The 26685-nt window shown below is 42.3% G+C and overlaps 1 protein-coding gene across 5 annotated transcripts; it reads left to right on the top strand.

Annotated features, from left to right (window-relative positions):
- The first annotated feature begins 3739 nt into the window (after positions 1-3739).
- Positions 3740-26450, top strand: MRAP2 (melanocortin 2 receptor accessory protein 2). Of its 5 annotated transcripts, none has more exons than XM_069851291.1 (7): positions 3740-3823; positions 8859-8955; positions 12557-12629; positions 13098-13194; positions 13797-13946; positions 18549-18648; positions 23783-26450. In XM_069851291.1, exons 5-7 carry the CDS (start codon positions 13820-13822, stop codon positions 24174-24176), a joined length of 621 nt encoding a protein of 206 aa, XP_069707392.1. In that variant the 5' UTR covers positions 3740-3823; positions 8859-8955; positions 12557-12629; positions 13098-13194; positions 13797-13819; the 3' UTR covers positions 24177-26450. The 5 variants fall into 5 exon arrangements, with proteins under 5 accessions (XP_069707392.1, XP_069707393.1, XP_069707395.1 ...); XM_069851292.1 differs by having other exon boundaries at positions 8859-9053; positions 12528-12629; XM_069851294.1 differs by lacking the exons at positions 3740-3823; positions 8859-8955 and adding an exon at positions 9407-9627.
- Positions 26451-26685: the final 235 nt, after the last annotated feature.

The raw sequence follows: 26685 nt of genomic DNA, 5'->3' as shown, positions 1-26685 counted from the left end.
TCACTCTGAGATACAGTGTTCAAGAATATGAACTTTATCCAAAGAATATTCCAATTAAGTATAATTACACAATTACTATAAGAATATACCAGCAGCTTGCTTTTCAACACAGAAATGGTACCAAGAGCTTCAAATTCCAACTGGAAATGCATCAGCTTTTTCAGTAGTTGAGCATAACAGCACCAAAACTTCCTCTGGTGGAGGAAGGTAGATTCTCCTACTGCTACTGCAGGCAAGAAGGGTTTCTCAGAAGCTATTCCACTTGTACAGACTTGCCGTTTCCCCAGTTTTTCTGCAACCTCAATTTAATATTAATTCCATCTTAAAAATTATTGCTTATGCAAGTGATATAGCTTCAATATATCAACATAGTTCATTACTCACCCAGTTTTATTACTATTTACATATGTAAATTTTCTTCTAACCTGCATGGGTTGCTTCTGTTAAAACTTCAATCTTCATTCATGGATGTTTTAGTTTCAGCTTTTAATTTAGTTTCATGTTGTAAGGTATATAAAATATACTTCTTTCAAAACATGACAAACAGAAGAACATAACAGAGATTGAAATAAAATTAAAATAAATTTTTGGCAACTTAGAACTCAGAATTTGTATATACATTTGTCTATTAACAGCACTGGAAAGCCCTCTAGGGCAGCCTGTTCATAATCTGCGGCCTTGTGAGGTTTTTTTTGAGAGTGTAGTACAGAAAAACGGTAAATATGCTGATGTTTGTTTCTTTACATCATTGCTATTAAAATAAAAATGTAACCAAACAACTTTATTTTTATAACACAGTCCTACTTGTCATAAGTGTTGCAGGAAAGTCCCTCTATTGCCTACCACTTAAACCACCACAGATGTGGAAAAACTGCAAAGCTTTTACCTCTATAATAATGTTCCTTTTCAAGACTGCTTTTTTGTCAATTCTAACTAAGCTACAGTGAAGAGGGTTTTTTTTTTTAATTTGCTCTTTCTTTTTTTGATGGCTGCTAAACCCCAGGTAGCTACTAACTGTATGTGAATATAAGATTTGTCAAGTAAGAAGGACTGGTGGAACAAATTCCTGCAGAATTTGTGCTTTAATTGTACATGCGATCTCTAGCTGCATGTCACTAAACCCTGATGCTGATGCTGCAGACGCTGCAGGTGAAACTCCATCCTCATATTGGTCAACCGCCATGTGAATGCTGCACTGCCACTTCTCTTCCCTCAGCTGAATTCCTTTGTCTTTAAAAAAATCCCACTGCTGCCTTTATTAGGAGAAAAAGACACTAATGATGTGCATGAAGAGACAGAAAATGAAATGACAGGAAGAAAGGAAAAAAGATCGTGCAGCACTCTTTTCAACACTTCAAGTCTGTGCACCTGCAGTTTCACATCTCATCAGGATGCTGCAATCTCAGCCATGTTGCTAGTACTGTATTGTCATTAATTCTGCATTTTCACTAAGAAGAAGTGTTAGAAACAAAATTTCTCGAGAAAATGCTACAGTTCTGTTTCATTAGTCTAGCTGTGGGCTGTTTTGGTTTGGCCCGCTCTGCATTTGGTGTAAAAGATCTAAAATCTTTCCTTAAAGGACAAAACACAAGAGATGTAGTGGAAGTGAGGTATTGGCCATTATGCTTCTTTCTTTTAGAGGGAATTTGAAACCTTTAAGAAAAACAAAAGCCTGAGTCATTCTGCCTTTTTAATTAGCAGGAGATGGGAGATTCCTGACTTGCCATTGTGCTTATTCATTTTTCTGATCACAGTCATTGGTTCTGTATTTTTGAGATGAAGATGAGAGCACTGATAGCTTTTATGACTGTTGTTGGAGAGAAGCAGCATTGTCCAAGGTCACAGTCCTGCCTGGAAAGAAACAGCTGAAAACCAGTGATCTCACAGACGCCTTTACTTGCACATGAACTGCATTTGAGTACAAGAAGACAAATGAATATGAACCACATACAGGCTGTAAGTGCCAGAGCACTAGTGAAGATCCACTGTAACATCTGCTGGAGGGTATTGGATAGGTATATGAGACTTTTCTTAGTACTGGTTTGAAAAATTAATGTCATTTATCCGTGTGCAAACATACTAGCCTTTCCACTTCCAGCAGGGATGGGCCATCTTTTTCTGGCTCTCCTCACTCTCCAAAATAGAATGATAGAATTATTAAGGTTGGAAAAGACCTCTAAAATCATCAAGTCCAGCCATCAACATAACACTAACATGCCTACTAAACCATGTCCCGAAGTGTCACATCTACACTTACTGTGAACACCTCCAGGGATGGTGACTCCACCCCTTCTCTGGGCAGCCTGTTCCACTATTTTACCGTTCCTTCAGTACAGAACTTTCCCCTAATATCGAATCTAAACCCCCTCTGGCATAACTCAAGAGCATTTCTTCTTTTCCTATCCCTTGCTACTTTGGGGAAGAGACCAACACCCAACTTACTACAATCTCCTTTCAGGTAGTTGTAGAGAGTGATAAGGTCTCCCCTCAGCCTCCTCTTCTGAAGGCTAAACATCCCCAGCTCCCTCAGCCGCTCCTCGTAAGACTTATTCTCCAGCCCCCTCACCAGCTTTGTTGCTCTTCTCTGGACTCGCTCCAGAGCCTCAACATCCTTCTTGTGGTGAGGGGCCCAGAACTGAACACAGGATTCGAGGAGTGGTCTCACCAGTGCCGAGTACAGAGGAAGAATAACCTCCCTGGACCTGCTGGTCACGCCGTTTCTGATCCAAGCCAAGATGCCATTGGCCTTCTTGGCCACCTGGGCACACTGCTGGCTCATGTTCAGTCGCTGTCAACCAACACCCCCAGGTCCTTTTCCTCCAGGCAGCTTTCCAGCCACTCTTACCCAAGCACAGGGCTGTTGCACCTGAAGTGCAGAATCCACGCAATGCTTCCCTGTTGAGAAGCGCGTGCTCCTGTGGGGCATGCGACACGCAGCAGTTCGTGCCAGATGATGCCCTGCCCGCACCAGAAGCCGTGTAGCTCCCAGCAGCCCAGAAGGCCAACCGCATCCTGGGCCGCATCAAAAGTCTGGCCAGCAGGTAGAGGGTGGTAATTCTGCCCCTCTATTCCTCTCTTGTGAGACCCCACCTGGAGTACTGTGTCCAGTTCTGGAATCCTCAACATAAGAAGGATATGGAGCTGTTGGAATGGGTCCAGAGGAGGCTATAATGACGATACGAGGGCTGGAGCACCTTCCCTATGAGGACAGGCTGAGAGAGTTGGGCTTGTTCAGCCTGGAGTAGGCTCTGAGGAGATCTTATAGCAACCTTCCAGTACCTGAAAGGGCTACGAGAAAGGTGAAGAGGGACTATTCACAAAGGCTTGTGGTGATGGGACAAGGTAGAACGGGTATAAATTGGAGAGGGGCGTATTTAGACAAGATGTAAAGGGGAATTTCTTCATGCTGAGGGCAGTGAGGCACAGGCGCAGGTTGCCCAGGGAAGCTGTGGCTGCCCCATCCCTGGAGGTGTTCGAGGCCAGGTTGGCTGGGCCCTTGGGCAGCCTGGGCTGGTGGGAGGTGTCCCTCCCCGTGGCAGGGGCGGGGGGGCGGCACTGGGTGATCTCCGAGGTCCCCTCCACCCCCAACTACCCATTTATGCTCCCGCCCGCGCCGCCCATTGGCCCGGGCGCGTCACGTGACCGCGACGGCCGCCGATTCGCGGGCTGGGCCGGGGCCGCCCCGCCCCCTCCCGCCCCCTCCCGCCCCCTCAGCCCGCCCGGCTCCAGCCCCGCGTGGGGCGGGGGCGGCCCCGGGGCTGCGGCGGCTGCTGCTGCTGCACGGGACCGAGCGGGGAGCGCCCGGGGCGAGGGCGGCGCTGCGGTGAGCGAACGGGGGGTGGGTGTCTGTGCCCCCATCCCATGTGTCTGTGTCCCCATCCCGTCTCTCTCTCTCCCTGCGCCCCCATCCCTTCTGTCTCCCTGCGCCCCCCATCCCTTCTCTTCCTCTGTGCCCCCATCCCTTCTCTCTCTCCCTGCGCCCCCCATCCCTTCTCTCTCTCCCTGCGCCCCCATCCTTTCTTTCTCTCCCTGCGCCCCCCATCCCTTCTCTTCCTCTGTGCCCCCATCCTTTCTCTCTCTCCCTGCGCCCCCCATCCCTTCTCTTCCTCTGTGCCCCCATCCCTTCTCTCTCTCCCTGTGCCCCCCATCCCTTCTCTTCCTCTGTGCCCCCATCCCTTCTCTCTCTCCCTGCGCCCCCCATCCCTTCTCTCTCTCCCTGCGCCCCCCATCCCTTCTCTCTCTCTCCCTGCGCCCCCCATCCCTTCTCTCTCTCCCTGTGCCCTCCAGCCCTTCTCCCTCTGTGCCCACCACCCCTTCTCTCTCCCTGCACCCCCCATCCCGTCTCTGCCCCACTTCTGGATTCGTAACGAAGTGGTTCTGGTGTCACGAAGTCTGTCTGTGCCAAAGCAGAACAACCAGCCCTTTCTTCCCTCTTCCTGCTGCTTAGAAGGTGTGGGAACCGCTCGCAGTCCCCGTGAGTCGCGTGTTGTGCTGTGCTCCGGCTGCTCAGCGACTGAATGAACTTCAGCATTTAACATAAAACCTTTTGAAAAACAAAAGCAAGAAGAAGTGGCAGGATGCTGCTATGTATTTGTTTTAGTGGTTTTTTTTTTCTTTGTTTGTTTGGTTAGGGTTTCTTTTCCAACGAGATATCCCTTTGTGCTTTCAGACCGAAAGGATGAACAGCTTCCCTGCATGCAGCCTAAGATCCTCTCTCCTGTTTTCTGTCTTGCCCTCTGCTGATTCTCATACTCCTTTCCCCCTCCCAAAATCCTGCCTTCCCTTTCCCTTGACAGTCTGTTTCTTGGCAGTCGCCTTCTTATCAGTCTCTTCCTCTGGTGAGCAGCCTCTGTTGACAGAGACTGGTATGGTAGGTAGATCTGGTCATCACCCCCCAAGAGCTGCTTGCCCTTCCGTTTGCTGGAGATGACCACCTGAATGGCAAGCCGGCAAAACTTCCCTTCAGACAGTCTCTGCTTCTTGACGTTTGCCTTGTGGGTCCTGGCACATCAATCAGTCTTGTCCAGCGCTTGACACGGGACAGTGACTGGAAGCGTAGGCACACTGTGAGTTTGCCACTTCTCCTGTGACCGGTGTCGCTGGGAGAGGCATGGGGCAGCAGTGTCAATGCTGTCTTAAGCTCCCTTGGCATGGCTGGTTGGGGTTTGTATGCAAGAACACCGAGGCATTTCTGTTTCCAGGTGTGTTTTCCCAGCCTACTGCTCTGTTTTGGAGCCTTTTCCTCAGCTCCCATCCATTCCTCTCATTTGAGCTCCCTAGAGGCTGCGTAGACAGGGATGCAGATTTATGTTAGCGATGTGAAAATAAAGAGATATTTTACTTTCCACTTGGACATAATCAGGCAGTAGTCAAAAATGCTGCTTGTTTTTCTTGTCCATTTGTGGTTTCCTATTCACGTTCCTAATTAAAGAGTTAAGATTTTTTTTTTTCTTTTTACTGCAGAAGTATGTACCTGGAGAGATGCCAAGAGTATGGGAACTCTCCATTGACTGAGGACACTCTGACTCTATTCTTGCTGAAAATAATGAGGCATTCTCATTGTGTCAATTGCAAGCAAAAATATATAAAATGAATCAAGCTATTCCAAGAGAATGCCTTCTTGTTGAAGGAAAAAGAAATAATCCAGAATATCAAGGTGTGGACAAAGTTGTTTACTGCCTAGTCCCTTGCTGGTTGTCTGCGTACACCTTGTGGTGGAAGAGGCTTTAAGATGAAGCACAGATGATACTCTTGCAGCTTGTTTAACAGTTTAAATCACATTTCCAGACTTTGAACCAATAATAGGAATAGAGCTATTACTTGCAAAATTTTAGTACAAATTTTAGTACAAATAAATGAAGGCTTTATTCTGCATACTTACTGCAATGGGCCTTGGTTATGCTGTTTTAGTGATGTTTCCTTGGTCTCTAGTTATTTGTTTATAACCTCGTGTAGCACAGAGATGTGGCAGGGATTCGGAGTGGGAGAATTCAGATGTGTGCTTGTGAGTCGTGTACTGCTGTCTGATTTTACTTGGAAAGAAATTTGTATTTGAGCCACTACAGTAAATTGTTTATTTCTTCAGCAGTGCTGGAGGGAAGAATTACTGCAGGGAAGAATTGGATCTAAAGACAGGAAAAAAAAATCTCAGTTCTGGTTTGGAAAAATCCCAAACCAGTTTGACTTTTAATAAACAACTCCAATTCAGTGAGTGTTTGAAATTCTTATTGAACCAATTAAATTTCTGCATTGTATGGCAGGCTAACTAGAGAAGTTCAGGAAATGTTTGTCATTATAGGGTGGCAGTTTTCAAGAAAGGCTGTTATTTATTTATTTATTGTTTGATTTTGTTAGTTGTTGAGGAAACATATTACATAACTGACTTTTCAAACTGAAAACTCTAGCATTACTTTGTCTGAGACATTATGGCTTTCCAGACCTTGTGTGGGTGAGAGCCTAAAACAAATTTTTCCACTACAGCACAGTCAAACCATGTTTTGAGATACCCACATGTGGGAGTAACTGAACAACTGGCCGTTTTTTTTCTCATCTTTGACGGTTTATCTTCCGCTGGCTTCAGTGCAGACTAGGAACAACTCTTTCTGTGGGGAGAACCACTGAGAAGGGAAGAGGTCCTATGAGAGGTGTGCATTTCAGGTGAGATGGGCATGATGTGAAGATTATTGTTTTGCAATGGAAGAGGGGAAATATACTTGGCTTCCACTGCTTGCCGGCACTTTGGTGGCTTTTTCATGGCTGCAAGGCCAAAACAGAGCTATGAAATGAGGCCTGAATGCACTCATCTGTTTTCTCGGCTGTGCAGTCCTGTGAACATCCACTCTGCATTTAAATCCCTGGGCCAAAACACTGCAGGTCTAGCAAGGGTGATGTGACGCACCTCTCCCACGTGGCACAGGACATCTTCAGGCCCAGGCAGGTGCCACAAAGAGAGCCCAGGTAATTTCAGCTGTTAATCAGTGCTGAGATTACCAGAAACAATCATACAAAGTGTAGTTTCTTATTTTCAGCCTTGCCCTTGTTGGGTTAAAATGGTCAGTTTAGGTGTGGGCGTTGGAAATACTCCTGAGTGCCTTTTTCCTTGGATTAAATTGTTTGTTTGGCTACACTGAGGACCGTGCTTCCCGTGTTTCTTCATTATTTGCAGACTAGCTAATGTGAGTAAATCTAGTCTAGGTATGTTATGCATTGTGTTAGATGCATTCACATAAATTCACAGGGTTTTTTTTTTGTTTTCAAATTTAATACCATCTTCTGTTTACCAAAAAAAAAGTGGTTTTTGTTCAGTCCCTACTACTATGGCTACTTTTTGATAATACAAATAGCAAGTACTTTAAAAACAGGTAACTAATCTTCTAATGGTGCCATTCCAGTTGACTTGCAGTGGGCTGAGGAGTAAGTGTGTGCCAGGAGGGAAAGCTTTCCTTTCTCTCTGCCCAGAATAAGACATTGGATTGACAGACTGCAGGGTTAGCCAGGAAACCAAAATATCCCCATCTCAGTGCTGAGCTTTCTGTGGGAATAAAGCTAATAAAAAGAGTAATTTAATAAATTGAAAAATAAGACTACTTTACCAAGCCAGGAAAATTCAGAAAGAAAGTGCAGTGCTAACACAGGCACTAAGGGCAGGCCAGTTGCAAACTTGCTGTGTGATTTGCTTTTACTTTAGTGGATATGTCAGAGATCATTCACTTAAGGGTTTTCTGTAACAAATCAGACTGGAACCTCTGCAAGGCTGAAGGTCTAAAATATTTGTAGTATGAAAGGTTAAAATTGCCAGTATTATAAACAGCTGAGGGAAAGACAGACAGCCTTCTTTTTTTAAAGTGTTGAATGTACTTACATATACCATTGATGTCAGCGTTTGTAACACAGGACTGGGAAGGTGTCAGTACCTCAGTACTTACTGATAGGGCTTCTTCCAGTCTGGCCGGTCTGGAGGGAACTTGGGTTTTGATGTTGCCGTATGTGCACATTTAGGAGGAAGTCGACTTTGAATGCAGAGAGGAAGGCGGGCTCTAATACCCAGATCTCTCTTCTCACCACAGCCTTGCTGTGTCTGCAGTCATCTCTGTGAGTCTGCTGCCCTTCAGAAGCAGGTTCTGTGGAGGTTCGGCTGGGGCATGTCTGGGAAAAGGCTGTTGAGAGGATAATCTTCCCTCTTCAAAGCATGCTCAGAAATCGAAACCTGTTTTTCAGATGTAGTTTTAACTATATTTGTTTTCTCTTTAGAAAAAGAGGCTTTTATTTGCTTAAAAGAAAACATTAGTCTTGTTTGGGACTCTGACTATAATAACTGCCAAGTTGTTCAGGTTTGTTTTTTTTTTCTGTACAGATCTGTTATTTAGGTGGAAAGGTGAATTCCTCTAGTATATCAGTTTTTGCCATCCTGAATGTCAAAATGAAATGTTGTCCGAGTGTAGTTTACATTGAACAGTTATAAAGATAATAAAATAGATTATATGATGTGTAATAAAGTGGTGTGAGGCACAGATATCCAGCTTCGTTATTTCTCATCCTTAGTTCCAGGATAAGCAGTGACTAAACCAGTATTTTTCTTCCCATTATTATGAAGTCCTTTTGTGAGGAATCCAACATCATTCTTGCTATTTTAGTGCAATAGCTTATTGTATATAATGCTGTTGGTGAATATCCATCACTAAATGACAAACGTTAACTGCGGTGCTTTCTTTTGTCTCCAAGAAAAGTCCCAGGTGTTATGCGCTCATACTCTAGCATGTATAATCAGTTTGGGTTTTTTTTCAATTGTACAGTCAGTTTTCAGTTATCTTTCAATTTTTCTCACTAAATTTCACTTGCTTTCCTCTTTTCTGTTGCAGGCAGGAAGGTTGTGTGTTGGCTGAAAAGATCACAAGTTTGATCTCAAATCCTGTGCACCTACAACCTTGAGAATTAGCAAAAAACAAGGACCATTTGGTTAAGTATTTCCTGCAGGCTCCTTTCTCATCAGTGTTTGGGAGTGGCACATATCCACAGCTATTGTTTGACCTACCATGCGGTAGGGTTGTGGAAAGGTGGGACCTGTATTACTTTTCAGCTCATGTAGTGCAGAATAAATAAGTTTGTGCCTGTTTTCCTTGTTGACTTATTTCCCTCTGACCTAACCTCTTGGTCCTTGGGGTGGAGATAAAAGGAGTGTGGTGGTGGTGTGTTATTTCCTTCTTCCTCCATGTAGAATATTGTTGCTGATACGGGGATTTACAGCATACGCGAACGGCCCAAGTTTATAACTTCTTATAGCCAACAATTTCTGGGTTAGTGGTACTGCTGAGCTGATCCATGAGGGTGTAGTGCTAGGCTTTGTCAGGCTAGGACTTCTCACAGTTTGAAGTTTCGCTACTTTGTATTCCTCCCTGGCTTTTGAAAATTCACTGAGTTGCTTGTGCCTGCTGTATTGGTAGTTCCTCTTGCTCCAGAAGTGACCAGTACATTGACCAGTCCATGTGGATTTATTCTTGTGCATGCAGGTCAGGGTCAGAAGTTGTTGTTGTTGGTTACATACAAGCATGGTTTGAGATGCATGCGAAACCAGATTTGCCTTTGTGGCCCCAGTGGTGATGAAAGCCATGGAGTTGTGCTTCAGATATGGTATGTGTCCAGTTTTGCCTTTACAGTGACTTAATTTGAAAGGTAAGTGGCTGGTAAGCATTGTGCAATGTGCCAGTGAGATCCAGATTGAAGCAAATAGTCCAGCTGCAGCAGTATTTGATGCCCTTCTGCTGTGATTCAAAGGTGTGGAATTTGTGCAAATATAGCCTAATTGTCAAACTGCCTTGCTCAGTTAATGCTGGCTGGCAAACTGTGACCCTACAAACTTTCACACAGGTTACAAATGAGCTCTTGTGAAGATATTGGTCATTGGGCACTGGCAGAGGCTGCCCAGGGAGGTGGTTGAGTCACCTTTCCTGGAGGTGTGTAAGGGACGGGTGGACGAGGTGCTGAGGGACATGGTTTAGTGATTGGTAGGAATGGTTGGACTCAATGACCTGGTGGGTCTTTTCCAACCTGGTGATTTTATGATTCTATGATATAATTCAACTGTAGGAGTTGTAGTTGTGTCTCAATAGGGAGTGTCTGGGTACTTGTTATCTGTAGAGACCAACCCAATGCTCCAAAAGAAAGCCATGAGGACTTGCCTTTTTTAGTTTCCAGACTGACCTACCTGAGTCTCCTGGCTGGCAACACTGAGCCCCGCTTTGGGGTTTCTTGAGCGATAAAAATGAAACTTTTTGTTGCTCACTTACTTGCTTCTGGGAGAAATAAGCCAGCATGAGGCAAGGCTTTGTGCATCCATACGCATCAAAGTCAACAGAGGGGCTTTCATGTTTGTCTTAAACAACTCCTGTGCCCCCTCAAAAAGCCATCAGGAAGGTCAATTAGAGGAGCTTTGTCATGCCTCAGAGCTGTGGGGTGAATCACTGCTGTTCTCTCCTGACAGAAAGAGTGCTTGAGTGCATCTCCTGGGGGATTCCTTCCCAGAAGCCCTGATCTGGCACCCGCAGTCCCTCCGTGACCTGCTGCAGCCTGGCAGATGCAAGTGACAGGCTGCTAGTATTCCAGCTCACCCTGCTTTGCTCTTTGTGAGATGCGAGGCCTTAATGTTCACTGTTTGTTCCACCATGTTAGGCTGGCTTTTTAAGCAGAAAAAGATTTGCTTTAACACGTTTCATACTGAGGTTTTTGGAGGTGTTTGGACAGACAGAGCTGACAAGCGAGCTGCAAGTTAGCTTGGGACAATGTTTATTCTTAGCTGTACTGGATCATTTAGAGGCATATTTCCCATGAATCTTGAGCAAGGGTTTAGCCTGGGAGGTGGTGACCCAGGTTTCCATTATCACCTTTCCCTCTGATAGTAGCTTGTTTAGAGTGAAAATAAGTCTAGAAATGTTGGTAGTCAGTGGTGAGACCCTGGAGCTTCTAGTCCTAGTCTAAGGCTAAAAGAGGACAGATTCCTTGTGTCCTAGGAGTGGCTGTTCTCTCCATAAAATGATAAGAATGGACACTTGTGACCACGTCTGGAGAGATACTTGCATGTGGCCCAATTAATGAAATCTGCCTACGCTTGGAAAAAGGAACTTGTAAGCGTTTGGCAAGAGATGCATCATCAACAAAACATTGAGGAGAAGGGGGAAAAATATGGGGAAACCCTGTGCAGCACCATATAGTCTCTTGGGGCTTATTTACAAAACGAAACACAAAATCTTGTAAGAGACAGCTGACAGAGCTGAGTGGGAACAAACTGGGACAGGGATCTTGGGGTTTTCCTCTGTGCTGTTTGCTTCTCTCAGAGGGAGCAGTTACTGTAGTTGACTAAAACCAAACTAATCTGTCTAAAGCTTAGTTAGACATTCTCTCTTTGATTCCAGGAAATGTGAAGGTTTGCTAGTCACTGGGAAAGCAAAGGAAGAACTTCACTGTTAGGACAGTCACTTAGACTTACCTCTTTCACTGATGTTCTTTAAGAGTTGAAAGTAGAGGATGGAAAACATCTTCAGCTATGAAGTGAATTGTCAAGTACAGCCATCTTTTTTCCTGCTCTTCTATGCATCAGGTTGTTTAATCTCTCTGGGAGCTTTCTAAGTTCCTAAAGGAAGGTGGAGGTAATGTGAAGCTCCTTATCATGACCCAAGCAAATGGGGCTGGTGATTACCCCTTCCCATTGGCAAATTACTAATTGTGAAAACTAAGTTGGTTTGAGCTGAGAAAAAGAACCATTTATTGTTTTAAGGGGTTTATCACTTGTCAGTCAAGTTCTGGTATGTGCCAGATTTTCTTTTTCAGGCACACTTCACTATTTACTTAATTTTGGTTGTTTTTGAAACATTCTTCCCAGTGTTTACTTATGGTAAAATAGTTGTAGAAAGAACCTGTTTACAAATTTGATAAGCTGTTCATATTCCCTGGGTGGATTTGTGTTCTTCATTTTGTGCCCGATTCCTGTTCTTTATGTATGGCCCTCCTAGCACTTGAATGATGTGCTTTACATGCACAGTCTTAGTTAATCCAGTTATCTTTAGGAGGGACTGAATGTTCAGTTATTTTGAGTGACATGGCTATTTAGGGCCCTTTTCAAGAAATTTTCTCTTGATTTGACTTTGTGCTTTAAGAAGTTTCATTGTCCACAGAACAACAAATTACAGTAGTTTTATGAAGTGCATGAAATCTCCACCCTGCTGGGTTTTAACTGACTGCAGTATTAACCAAAGCTCAATTTGCTTTTACAGAAAGTATTTAGTAATATGTTTCAAGTTTGATATGCTGACTCCAGCTGCTGCAGCAGATGTTTTGCACAGAGATGCGCTTTCTTTTAGTGTGCATAAAATTGTCTAATATTCTGAAAAAATTACTCTGCAAAATGGAAATCCCTAGTGCAGTGTTATGGTAATGACAGGAATATCTGTCAAGACAATTTAATGATGCTTAATGTTGCATGGCAGCTTTTGTTAATCTCTGGGGAGAATCACTCCTGTTTTATTTTCCTTCTGCAGTGGCATATTGAAGCTGTTTATTTTCACAGAGAAATTTAGATTGGAAGGGAACTCTGGTGGTCATCTGGTACAACCTGCTCAAAGCATGTTCAATTAGATCAGGTAAACTTTTCCTTGTATCAAATTCAAATTTCCTGTTTCACAATTTGTGTCCATTGCCTCTTGTCCTCTTACTTTGCACCTCTGAGAAGAGTCTGGCTCTGTAATCTCTGCTGCCTCTGACTGTAATTGTAACTGTTGGCAGAACTATGGTCTTCATAGGCCTTTATCTTCTCCAGGCTGAACAAACCCAGTTCCCTTGGGCTCTTGTGGATTCTGTATTTCAGCTCCCTGACCATCTTGGTAGCCCTCCACTGGACTTGCTCCTCCGTGTCCATATCTTTCTGTTATTGAGGATACTGAAACGAGATACAGTATCCTTGATACAGTCTGACCAGTGCTGAGCAGAGAAGAATAAACACTTGTCTTGACCTGCTGGTTACGTGCTTGTTAATTCATCCCGATACACACTTGGTCCTCTTTGCCACAAGCTGTACTACTGACTCATGTTTGTCTTGTTGTCCCTTGCAGGTCCTTTTCTGCAGAGCTGTTCCCCAGCAGCCGACCCCAGCCTGTACTGCTGCACGGGGTTGCTCCCTCCCAGATGCAGCACTTTGCATTTTCACTGGTGAGCCTCATAAGGTTCCTATCAGTCCCTTTCTCCAGCTTGTCTGGATTCCTCTGAATAGCAGTCTGACCTTTTGACTGTCCCCCACGTAATCCATGAACGTGCTACTTCCATTGCAGTTTCAGCCCCGGAGGGATACCATTGTTAGCCAACTGCCAGCTGGACTTTGTATGGATAATATAACCCTTTGAACCTGGTAGTCTGGCCAGTTCTTCACCTAGGTTGTCATGGCAGCCTTCATACTAAGCTGCTGAGGCTGATCTTCTTTGGTATTTACTATTTTTTTGAGCTATAAAACCTATATTTGATCTGAGGAGCTTGGCTTTGATTCTTCACATGCTTACAGGCATCTGTGGGGAGGTGAACACAGGTTCTCTGTTGACTGGTGGCTCGCCAGCCAAGACTGGGGAAGGAATGGGAGGGAATGCAATAGCCTTGTCTGATGATGCAGTGATACTCGACCTTAAAGGAAGAGGTGAGAGAGAGCTTTTGTGAGTGGCTGTTCATGGGAACAGTGGCCAATAAATGAGAAAAGATTCTCTGTAAAATCAAAAGATGTGCTAGAAGTATGTAGTCTCTGTTAACACCTTTTGTATCCACAGGTGTATGTTTGTTCACGTGCAAGATGTCTGCCCTGAGGCTGATTTCTAACAGAACCTCCCAGCAGGCCTTGTCAAACTCTGATTACACCTGGGAGTATGAGTACTATGAGTATGGACCTGTGTCATTTGAAGGCCTGAAAGCTCATAAATGTAAGTTTAGCAGAGGCTTTATTGCAGCACAGCTTCTCCATCTTAATGTTCCTACTCTTCATTTGTAATGGATTATTGGTTATTCTGTGATTCTATGAAAAAAGATCTCTCTCCTAACTTTTTGGATTCTCGGCAACTGGAGTTATTACTCATGTTAGATTATTCTAATTATTTATGTTTCTGTGTCTTTATATTGGCTGCTTTTCTTATGCATGAGAAAACTGTGGATTTCTTGGCTGTGGTAGAAATTTATCGATGTTGAGGAATATCAGGTGATCAGGAACAGGTAATAATGGCAAATACAGCCACTTTTGCTTCTGGTGACTACTTGATGTGATCCGTTTTGCTTTCTTCTTGTTCCCATTAATGCTAAAAGGGCAGCGGAGGGCAGCCTTACTGCTTTTATTTCATAGGAAGTAAATTTAAAGCTATAAAAGATTTAAAACAAGCGAAAAAGAAATTTCTCTTTCTGAAGACATTTTTATCAGTGAGACTTCACAGGAGGGATGTGTTAAATTCGGAATTCTGCCTATACTGGAGCTGTTTCACAGTTGAAGTCTAAGTAGAGGATGGGGACCAGAGAGATGAAGAGTGTGGGTAGGAACTGAAAGGAAATATAGCTAGGCCAAGCTACTAGTGCAGATGAACCAACGTTTATCTAAATTCTAGGCAGTGGCTTTGGCTTTTATGAAATTTCTTTTTTGGAGGAGTGGTAGGAGATAGGTTTGGGAAAAAGAAACATTGACAGAGACAAGCTCAGAATTGCTGGGGGTATCTTGCAAGCACTTTGCCAAAAAGAAGCAAATCACTTTGTTGCTGTGTTTCTGGACTGAATACGCTGTGAGAGGGTTTGAGCACCAATATTCAGTCTAGTTTCCCTCCAGTGCTGGAGCAGTGGTCCAGGGTGGGATGCATTGTTTCTGCCTCATTCATCCTGATGAGGTTTCAGACTGGGAAAGAAGGGTGCTTGCAGTAGTAATTAATAGCCCAGAAAGGCTGATCTCCTTTGGCTTTGCACAGTGAGGAGGTTTTGGGGAAACTCTGTAAGGGTCAGAAGAAACTTGCTGAAGTTCTTAGTACTTCTAAATGAACTAGAGCAGAAGATACTTTTTATCCTGAATTGTACTTCACCTTTTTTCCCCAAAAATGTCTGCTGATTACTGTCTGTGTTTTTACAAATGTTAGGTACTTGAAAAATGTAGGTTAGCTTCTATCATATTTCTAATTTATATTCATTCTTCCACCTAGTAAGAGGCCAAACCTGATTACAAAGATCAGTTGCAGTCTTATGTACATGCCTTCTTTTCAGCTTGGTGCATGAGAGTGTGATGGGAATAAAAGAAATATATGACAGTTACCTCTGGATTATGGAAGGTATAGCAGCAAAATGGGTCATGAATTGCCATTGAAGTGATTGCCATGCTCTAGGCATGGTAGCTCAGCGTTACTGTCCCTCTGGCTCTGGATGATACTTAATAGAGAATGGTACAGAAGTAAAAACTGCTTTTCAGGTGGAGCTTGATGTACTTACGTATTTGGTTTTGGGGTTTTTTTAACTGGTAGATTGGACTTGGTTCTGTTTACTTCAGTGTTGCTGTATGTGTTCTCAGAGGACTAAATTTAATCCAGTAAAGGAACAGTCTGTGTGTTGTATATGGTGTGATACTTCTTGATGTGGTATGTTCTTGGTATGTTTCTTGTTCTAGCTATTTTCAGCTAAGTTGAGACGGTCAAGGAACATGGAGGTGATGTGGTCAGACATTTAGCTTCAATGAAATCCTAACCTGGGGAGGAAGGAGGAGAGGAGATTGTGCTGCGATTGTGTTAGGAGGGAGACTTTGAATACTGATAAAGAAAGGATGTTAATGAATGCCTGTAACTTACTTTGGATAGCTTAAAGGTGACTCCAGTTTAGGTGTTGCAGGCTCATAGTAACACCTTGCCAGCTGTAAACATCACTGGCCCCTCTTAAAATTAGAAGTGTGTACTTTATTTATTTATTTATGATACACAAGGTATTTCACCCAATATGGAAGGGCACTGTTTTCAACCATAACATAATATGAATTCCACAAGAGGAAGTTGGAGGCCATTTTTGCATTAATGTTGATATAACTAATTGTAGGCAAGAGGAGTTTCATGATAATATCGTGTTCAAGCAAAGTAATTCATTAGCCACTTTTCTGAAGGAAGAGGAAAAACTTATGCGAAGTGACCTGTGAAAAAAAATATTGACCAAACAGTCCGATACACAAAACGCAGTTCTTAAAAAAAAAAAAATAAAAAAAAATGTAGATATCGGGAGAAGATTAGCTGTTCAAAGGCCACAGTGATTGTTCAAATATATAACTGGAAAAACAAAACTTCTGTATGTTTTTTCTGAGGAAAAGTGAAGATAGAAACTAGAAATCAGAAAATCCAGAAAAGTAGGCACCACATGTTTTTTAAATGAAAGCTTTAGGAAGTAAACAGACAAAGCCAGGAGATACCTGTGACTGGCAGTGATATGAGCAAAATCCTTTTATATGCCTTTAGAACAGAAGAAGCCTCAGTAATGTTAGAGAAAGGTAAAATAGGTAGGAAAGATCAGGGGAGTCAGAACTACTGCCAAGATGTTACGAGTCTGTGTTTGGAAAGAAAGGGAGGCTGATATTTCACCTTGAGTGTCATGGGTTACTTTCCCCATCTCTTCATAATTTGGGATCATGAATGTATTTTTATGTATGTATTATAAATGTAGTCCTATGTACCATATTTTTATAGAAATGCTGTGTTATGTATTGTTTATTTTGAATAAATGTTTGACAGTTAGGTTTGGATAATTTATGCTTAAATGAGTGAGACCTAAAGAAATGCTGAAGGGAACTCTGGCCACCTGCTTTAATTTTAAACACATTCTTTGAATGTGTTTGGTATAGCAGAGGGTTGGTAGTGTGGTGGGAGCCACAGTAAAGCAAGGAAGATGTAGCTTTGGGCTCAGTAAATGTAGGAATTCTGTTGGGGGAGAACACCAAACAAACTACAAGACTGGCTGGTTGTTTGTTACACAATGCTGACAGGTGAGATTTTATGGGAAGCAGTAGTTTGTCAGAATCTGGATTTTTTTAATTCTTATTATAATTTTCCTTTAGTTTTTTTCCTTAGTTGACAAGTTACATTTTGCAGCTTGATCGATGTAATCTCTGTGCATGTTTTTAGGCATCTTACTTGATCGAGCTTAACGTTCTGGTTATCAATGCAGTTGAGTATCATTGAAGCATGTCTGACTAATTAATAGGTACTAGTGTATTGGTCAGGCCAAACTCAAGATGCATCTTGAACCACTGAATACAGGCTGTACTTAGAATCATTAAAAAATAATCTAGGACTTGTTATGCATGGGGTTAGAGAAATAAACCCATACCAATATGCTTTAAACAAAAAAAGAGTATTACAGCCCCCCTTCTTGCCCCTTCATGGATACCTATACTTGAACCAGTCTCTGATTATTTTACAGAGGGAGAGATGTGGCAGAGGAGAGATGGAATAAACATTGCACTGAGAGACTTGAAAATTAACCTCCTTAGCCTAGCAGAAAAAGGGATTAAAGAGTGACTTGATTGTGCTAAAGCATTTTCACAGAGAGAAAAATCTCAAGTTGCAGCAGGCCCTTTGTCTTCGCAGAGAAAAAGCAAATGGTTCGAATTGATTTCCACTTTCCAGATCTGCCTCTTAACATGGAATCTATTTCACAATGGGACTGTGATTAACCGTTGGAGTCAAGCACCAGGCAGGATAGCTGATTCCTTGTTTTCTGGTGTCTTTACTTAGTCCTATAGGAAATTCAACATGCTTGCTCAAGTTCTGTGCTGTGGCTGCTGTACCGGGTCAGACAGATCATTGTGTTGCTTTACAGCCAGTGAGGACCTTTGATGCTCAGTAGTAGCTGTGTAATGAGAGGCTAAGTGTAGATACGGTACCTGTCCTGACTGAGACTTCCCTCTTGCATATGTGTATGTTAACGTTTCTGAACTTTTACAGTGGAATTTTTGAATATTTGCATAAATAAGAATTAACTATGTAAAATGACAGGTGAGAAAGCACCTATATACTGTGGATCCTGGACCAGGTCATATTGTGGGTTGGGGCTCTGTAACTTTGGGTCATACTTATTGACCGATTGTTGCCTGGAAAGATATTTGTTCCACTTGTCCCTCTCTTAATCAAGTTCCTTGGAGATTTGAGCTACTTTCAGGAGCAACTGTGGATCAACTTTGAAGTCTTAAGTAGACATAGATTAGTTTTAAGTGCAATGAGTCCTTTATCTATGTGTCCTTTTGCTGTAAATGAGAACAGTCGGTACATCTTCTGCACGCAGGGAAAAAGCCATGCTTTTCACAGTTGCTTCTATATATGGCTATTGTGTTGGTGTTTTCTTCTTAATTACCTGGTGGTGTGACTTTTTTTTTGTTCAAATCCATTTGGCGTCTGACATTGTATTGCAGTTTTCTGGATGCAAGTTGGAAACCCAAATTAAAAATAATTAAAAGTCTTGTATGTGGAAGGGAACTTTCTGCAAGTGCAGGTGAAATACTGATCATCTTGTTTTGTCTTTTTCACCAGATTCCATTGTGATTGGATTTTGGGTTGGTCTTGCAGTTTTTGTCATCTTTATGTTTTTTGTCCTGACTCTGCTGACGAAGACAGGAGCACCACATCAAGAGTGAGTCTGGAAACGGGAATAACAAATCCAGCCTGCAAAGCAACATGTTTCTTCTCTTGCAGCCTCCAAACAAGCATTGACAGTGTTGACATTGCCCTGGCTTAGCACCATCTTGTTCTACTCTTTTCTTATGAAAGGGTGCCGTCTATCTTTGTTTCAAAAACCTTTCTTCCAGGCACTTCTAGGAGACCAATTCTGTTAAGTTGTTATTAATGTGTTCCCTATTTAGCAAGTCGTCAGTGGGCATGCAGTGAGAGATGGCAATGGCTGCACGTGTGCTTTTCCATGCTGAAACGAAGCTAGTGGGTAGGCTGCTAAACAGGCGTTCGATTATTGTTCTGCAAATAAGTGGGGTCTTTCCAGATAAGCTCACATTATGATGGAGTGGAACAGAGAAATGTGAATATTGACAGTATATACAAATAAAAGGCAGTGCAGATGTTAAATTACAGAAGTTGAAGTCTGGAAGGTTTCTACATTTCTATATATTCAAGTCCACAAGGTGGACTTGGATTTAGAAAGTCTTCCCATAACCCTGTGGCTCCCCAGTGTCAGAGTGCCTTAATTTCTGCTGAGAAATTCCAGTAGGTGCTGAAGTACAGATCAGCCCATGTGTTTAACACCAGAGTCACCTGAAATTCACAAGCTAATTTTTTTCTTGTTCTTTCCAGCTGATAAGTATGTGCAGAATGTTCCTTGCCTCGAGCATTTAGGCTTGTAGGCTGTCAGTGTCCTTTTCTCTGAGAAAGTGTGAACCTACATCTCCGTTCAGGCTTGCATGCTATAGAGTAGAAATAAAAAGCCTCTCTGGAGAGTGAGATTGCTTGCAGGCAGGTAGCAGTGATGAGAAGCTGATTGTGAAAAAGCAGTTGTTAGTGCTTATCACTTCCAAAAGCAGCCTGCCTATCTGCCTATTGAGGGCAGTTTGCTATGTAGTGGTACAAAGACTGGCTCTGAAACTTGATGTAATAACACATCTCTAGAGGCAGGGCCTTATTAGAGAGGACATATGCTTGGAGTCTCCTACCGTTTTTCTGCTTTCTTCATCACCTTTTTTTGGAACACGTTGCCTAGAGAGTTCGTGAAATCTTAATCTTTGGTCAGCTTCCACATCCAGATAACCTGATCTGAATTCAGAGTTGGCGTTGCCTTGATCAGGGTATTAGGCTAGAGACTCCCTCTTGCAATCTACATTGTAATATGATTTTTCTTCAGTTGCTGAAAAAGCCTGGTTATTACTTTCTGTATTTATTTTAAACTTCCTTTGTATCTTTGGGAGCTGTATGCTTGCATGCTTGCCCATTCACTGTAAGGTGTTAACTTTTAACAAACTTGAGCACTATTTTTTTGAAATTTGGTGACCAAATGTAAGTTAGTGGAAACAGATCATCATAGGAATATGCTAAGTGCAGTGAATCCTGTTGTTTCCTCTTATTTTTGATACACGTATGTAAAAAGTGGTGAATATGAACACCTACAAGTAAAACCAGTGCAGACTGTGTTTTTAGTTTGCCTGTATCTTCTGTCTTTATACTTGACTGGATTCTTCATGACTCATTGTTTTATTAATGGGCTGTCTTGCAGCCCTCCTTTAGAAACAGATGTTAATGGGGTTCTTAGGTCTTGGGAGAAAGCCAGCCTGACTGATGAAGGTGTCTCTGACTTCAGTAAGTCAATGTGGCTCTTCTTTATAATACCATTAATTTGTGAGATGGATCCAAAGTAGAAAATTCTGATATTTTCTAGTACTATGTTTTTCTTGGCTCAATATAGAATCATAGAATGGTTTGGGTTGGAAGGGACCTCAAAGGTCATCTAGTTGCAACCCCCCTGCCATGGGACACCTTCCACTAGATCAGGTTGCTCAAAGCCCCATTCAGTCTGGCCTTGAACGCTTCCAGAGATGGGACATCCATGACTTCTCCGGGTAACCTGTTCCAGTGCCCCACCGTGCTCAAGGTGAAGAATTTCTTCCTTATATTTAATCTAAATCTACTCTCTTTCAGTTTAAAGCCATAACCCCTTGTTCTATCACTGTGCCCTTGTAAAAAGTCCCTCTCTAGCTTTCCTGTAGACGTCCATTAGGTACTGAAAGGCTGCTATAAGGTCTCCCTGGAGCATCCTCTTCTTCAGGCTGAACAACCCCAACTGTTTCAACCCTTCCTCACATGGGAGGTGCTCCAGCCCTCTGATCATTTTCGTGGCCCTCCTCTGGACCTGCTCCAACAGGTCCATGTCCTTCTTATGTTGGGGCCCCTGAGTGGAACCTAACACTCCAGGTGAGGTCTGATAGTATGTACTTCTCAAAAATGTGCAAGATGTTCAGAACCGGGCATGCTCTCAGAACAGAAGAAAAAGATCAGGATATGGATAGGGAGAGGTAGAAATGTAATTAGTTATGGAAATGATGCCCATTGCACTTTTCTTTTGTTTGCTTGCATATTAGCATGTGTAGAACATCAGCATGCGTGACAGAAAGATTCTGCTGACAATCTGTCTGAATTTCTGCCTGCAAAATGCAGATGTCTTTAAAACCAACCACATCTGTCCAACAAGCACATGAGTCTGTTCATTTAACGGTCCATATAGACTGTTGCCTCATGTGATCTAGTTGCAGTAAAGGTAAAATGACAGATTTTGTTGAAGGAATCGGTTGATTTTGGTCAAGAACTTTAGAGTGAAATCCACTTAGAGAAATGCGGATCCACTGAAACAAAAAGTGCTACAGATAAATGGATGTGTTTGCCAAGCCCTGCTATTTTGGAGGACTGGCTGCTTATTCCTCTCCATGGTTTGCCAGAGATGTTGAGAAATAGGAGTGTTTAAGTTACAGGGGAATGACAAGTGTCAGTCACAAACCCGTATCCCCATGTTAGAAGGGTGTACTGGGCAGAGTGGTCTGTACCCTGACAGTGCACTCAGGTCCATTGGGCAGAGTCCAGAACTTAATACTGAAATCACAGACCAGTAGCCAGCATCATAGGCTGGAAGATTCCCAGAAAAAGGTAGCTTGGGTTAGTTCATTGGCAGCTGCTTGTTTTGAGTGTTTTTTAGTGGGTGGTGCTCAAGGCGTCTGGCATTCACCTTCTTGCTCTCTTGCTGGCAGCTTCTGGGACTCCAAGTTGTGTTGGTGCAAATATTGCAAAAGAGATTGATTGTCCAGGTGGCCGTGCTCCCTTCCACAGTAAAACTGGGATATCTGAGGCTGCTTCCCTTGGTTTGAACCTTCTGAAAACACATACTCGAAGGTATACTCGCATACTCTAATAAGCAAGACTGTGCAAGTTTCTAGTCTAGTTTGGAAAAAAATAATAAAATTCCTCCCCAAATACAGACAGTGTTTGTGAAAGTTAGAATCTGAAAATAAGACTGTGTATTAGATTGTGTTCCCTGCTCATGAGCACAGGATTATTCTCTGTTGTATGTCCTCAGCATCCCAGGTAATTATAACATTTCTTTGCATTTCCTATTCTTCCATTTAGATCAGATTGCCATTGCAATTCTTGTGCATCCCTCTGTACACTCAGCCTTTGCTCTTGTGTCACTTACTGGACTATAAAGCGCTTTCCACACCTAGGGACTAGTTTTACTTCTCTAATAGATGCATTTTAAGTTTTCTTCTGAAGTCACTTCTTCTTAGGCCTATAATGCTTGTCCTTTCTGTGCTGGTTTGCCACCTCCACTGTCTGTGCCATGATACTGCATAGAAACTCTTGGTGACAGATTTGCAGAACTGCCTACACAGCTTCAGAGTGGTGATTTCTGTTGTGTTATAAATACAGAAATGTCAGTCATCAGTATTATTTCAGTGTGTTTGCCTTGTGGTGTGTTTACAGTGGATTATTATGTACTTACTGGTCTGTCTTGCATCAGTTTAAATGTCATGCTTCTATACTCTTCACTTTGAAATGCAGGAGAGGCCAGTATAGTTTTGATAAACCAGAGGATTGCTTCAGTTTGAAGGCTAGTGTAACTGATTTTTTTAGGACAGAATTTTTGGGTCACATAATGGAAGTAAATTAGTCTTTGAAAAGCAGGAATCTTTAAGAATAACTGTGACTGAAAGGCTAAGAGTAGGTATACTTGGAACTTGAAGTTTAGGGGTAGATTTCTGAAGGTGCCATCAGAAGTATGTAAGCACTTGTCTCCTACTGGAGGCTCAAGGGAATTACATTGTAACGTATCTGAAAATCTTCAGGTGCTGTGTGCACTCTTAGGAGTTCAGCTCTCTGGCTCCAGTGTCACTTGCTACATGATCACATGTCAACAGTATGATATATTAATTCTCACTTAGCAAAACTTATATTGTGAGAATAGGTTTAGATTTTTTTTCACTACTTATCCTCTGAATGCCTCTGCTGCCTTTCAGAGGCCAATAACTTGTTTTTCACGATGACAGTGTAGATATTCAGCCTGGTAAAGAATGTGTTACTGTCTGTGAAACTTGAGTCTAGCTTGAGCGTTTCTCACCCCCAGCTATTCCTGGCTTCTGCGTGAGTCCATGCAGATTGGAGCTGGCTTGAGGTAACAGTTCAGACATATAGCCTGGGAAGGACATCTTAACATCTTTCTTAGAGGTTTCTGGAAGTGTTAAGCTGCCAGTTTTTATAACAGTCTTTAGTACCAGCTCTTCTGATTTGGAAATCTGAATGTTATTGACTGAAGTCAGTGGTAAAAATGGTTTGATGTCTGGGCAATCAAGCACTCAAATTATGCCTTCAGTGATGGCAGTGCTGCCTACGTCTCAAAGATTTTCATTGTCAAAGATTTTCTGCAAGTCTTCTATAAGCATTTTAAAAACCTTCTTACTACTTGATGCTATTTGATGTCAAGAGGAGATATGGGAGAGTATTTCTGAGCTCATTCAGCGAGCTGGTTATTAAAGTATATTGAAGTGCTGTTCAAGAGTGCCAGCATTGCTAACTTGTTCTCATGGAAAATTATCATGGCAAATCAGGACTTAAAATAGCTTCAGAAAAATGTAATAAATAGTGCTGGCTTTTAAAGTCTGTTGTCAATAGACTGTAGGTTTTCCTTTCTTCCTGGTCATAATGGTTGCTGAAACCAAATTTGCTGTTAAGAACTTGAATAATTCTACTTTAATGCTTACTGGATTTTTCTTTTTCCTTCTTAGTAATGCAGAACCTTCTGAAAAAAGATTTCGCATGAATAGCTTTGTGGCAGATTTTGGAAGACCTCTAGATTCAGAGAGGGTCTTTTCTCGTCAAGTGGCTGAAGAATCCCGGTCACTTTTCCATTTCTGTATTAATGAAGTGGAACGTTTGGACAAAGCAAAGCAAAATCGCAAAAGTCCAGGTCTGGAGAGTAATATCCACTTTGAGGAAGTTCCCAGGAGCAGTGGAATGTTTGAGGAGGACCTAAATTGTCTTACAAAATTTAACATTCCAAACTATGTGAACACTGAGCAGAACTCTTCACTAGGTGAGGATGATCTCCTCATTTCAGAGCCACCAATCATTTTAGAAAGCAAATCAGTCATGCAGTCTTCCTGTCGGATCCTTGACTAAAATGTCTTATGTTAAGGTAAATGGTCCTGTTATTGTCCTGTTTGAAGCCTTTCTTGGCCCGTGGGTATTTTGATAGAAGGCATTGCAGATTGTGCTTTTTATTGTATGTAAGACTGGCTGTGCTGACAGAACTCGATTTAGACAAGAAGTAAAACACTGCATACTTTACTCTGATGCCTTTTGTTGTCCAAGCCTTTTGCTCAGTGTTATTTTTTCTTCCTGATTTTTTGTTGTTGTTCTTTGTTTTTAAATGACCACTTATTTCTGTTTTCTGCAAGATACTGTAATAATTTGTGGGGACTGTAAAGGCTGGAGCCTGGTGTTGGGAGGTGTATGAAAAACTCTTTGGCCAAGAGAAGCGTAAACTTCAAATTAAGACTGAAGCAAGGAATAAGCAGGCAGCCCCTGGGGAGGCTCTGCAGCTTCTGCCACTCCCCGAAAGGACACCTGAAACTGAGCAGCACAACCGATATCTGCTTGGCATGAGCTTCGTTTTCTGATCCCTGACTGCTTTTTGGTGCAGGTTAAAGCCAACTTACAAAGCTTCCAGAGGGAATACCTTGCATGTCAAATTGTTTGGTTACAGCGTTTACAAAATGCTAACACCGTCTGTGACATTCTGCCAGCTGCTCAGTGATGACCTGGAATTTCTATTCTGCACACGAACAGTAATTAATTAATTTTTGTTAAAATTGCTGATGCAAACTTCCAGTTTGGTAAGTGCAAGAATCAGCAGCTAAATCACAGAAAATCACACACAAACTGTTTTTCTTTTACTAATAGACTTGCTGTATGCAAATGGTGGTGGCATGTTAAGCTTTGCTTATAGGCTGATTCTTCCTATGCTTTTTGGCTCTGTAAAGAGGGCCAGGGGAGGGCTACCAGGCTCTGAGAGGTTGAGGGGCCAGCTCCATAAGCATAACTGAGCTGCACTTGCTCCACCTTTATTTTTGTACTCGGCTGGGATGGTGTTGCAACCACAGCTGTTCTCCTGGAGAGGTTTGTTAAAGGATAGAATAGATGTAATTTTAACTTTTAAGTGTATTTTTTAGAGAAGGAATAAGGTTCTGAACCTTAGCCAGTACTTAAATTACACTTCAGCATTCTTTAAGAGGTGCTTACTAATTGCCAAATGGTTTTACCACGAGCACATAGGATCCAGAAGATCCAGGTTGAAATCTAACACTGGATTTGGATTCAGAGAGCTCTGCAGGAAGTTCTTAACTGAAATGAAACAAATGGATTCAAGATCCTGTGCCTGATTTGAGTTTTCTTGAAACTAGCCTGCTTTGTACATTATATATTTGTGTCAGAGTTAAAACATAGCAGTGCCCTGCTGGTATGTTCTTCAGGCACTTAGTGCTGATGAGCTCATTCGCTCTTTGCTTGGTAAGTAGGAAAAAAGGTGAATGGGTTGAGCATTTGAAGAATATGATTGGGATAAACCTCATTTTCATCTCCTGTGCCCTTATTACAAACCACTTATACCTGGATTTCCTGTTTTCAAATGAAATTCTTGCACTAGTTCCCAGTATTTAAAGTAATGGGATTATACTTAAAGCAAGGCAGAGGCTGTTTAAAAGTAGCAGGTTATTGTTCAAAACAATTTCCAAGAGAAGACTGAAGTGAACCCTGTTATAAGTGAGCATGGCTGCCTGTGTTGCAGTGTCTCCAGGACGCTGCTTCAGGTGCAGAAAAGGTTTCTGTATGAAGGTAGTAGCTGTGGACTTCCCATTTCTCTTCCCAAATTAAGAAATGATGAAATCTGCCTTCAGAATGTGACAGTGCTCCCTGCTGAGGCCCCTCAAACCACTGTTTTGCTATGTAACGGTTAAGCTTTGTCTGGTCTTGAAGCTCAATATTGTTCTTGCTGAGAAGCTCTGGGACTTCTTTTATAGCCTGTTTCTGGGTAAATGAGCTGTCTTCAGTGCTATTTGATCTATTCTTTTATTATGTTTTTCTTTGCCATACTTAAAAACAGAAACACTGCTTGTAAATGAGGCGGAAATCTGTGTAGAATCTGTCTCCTCTGCAATTAAGAAATGAAAATTATTTTTAAAGCATTTAAAGCTAGGTTTCAAAATAATGCAGATCTGGTTTTAGAAAAAGCCTGTGACTGCTTGAGGGTGAGCCTAAGCTTTTCTTCTGCTGCCTTAAATCCTTGTGGCTGTTGTTTGGGTGCATAACTGCTGCTTCGGGGAGAGAGGAGAAGTGCTCATATGTACGGATGCTGATGACATTTAACACCTAGGTGAAAAGGTATTTAATAGAATAATCGGGGGATGATACCAACGTAACTTATAACGCATTGGGATTTTATTCTTTGTGTCCTTTTGAAGCATGTATTAATCTTGTGAAGGTATTTAAGCATTTGGTTCCTGCTTCTGTTCTTCCCCAGTGGTTCTACTTTTTCCATCTTATCTCCCTTCATGCTACTTTTTTACAGAACTGTAACCGGGCAGCCCCCACTGCATAGCTCCCACCTGACTTCAGAAGTGCTCTGGCAACA

Source organism: Phaenicophaeus curvirostris, chromosome 2 (assembly GCF_032191515.1).
Source record: "Phaenicophaeus curvirostris isolate KB17595 chromosome 2, BPBGC_Pcur_1.0, whole genome shotgun sequence".
Lineage (NCBI taxonomy): Eukaryota > Metazoa > Chordata > Aves > Cuculiformes > Cuculidae > Phaenicophaeus > Phaenicophaeus curvirostris.
The sequence above is the reverse complement of the archived record's forward strand: the minus strand, read 5'-3'. Positions and strand labels throughout refer to the sequence as shown.

Bases quoted from the DNA above. Each gene is read 5' to 3' on its own strand.
- MRAP2 (XM_069851291.1), top strand. From the start codon at position 13,820: ATGTCTGCCCTGAGGCTGATTTCTAACAGAACCTCCCAGCAGGCCTTG. The intron at 13,947-18,548 runs GTAAGTTTAGCA...CTTTTTCACCAG, and splicing joins AGGCCTGAAAGCTCATAAAT to ATTCCATTGTGATTGGATTT. The intron at 18,649-23,782 runs GTGAGTCTGGAA...TTTCCTTCTTAG, and splicing joins ACAGGAGCACCACATCAAGA to TAATGCAGAACCTTCTGAAA.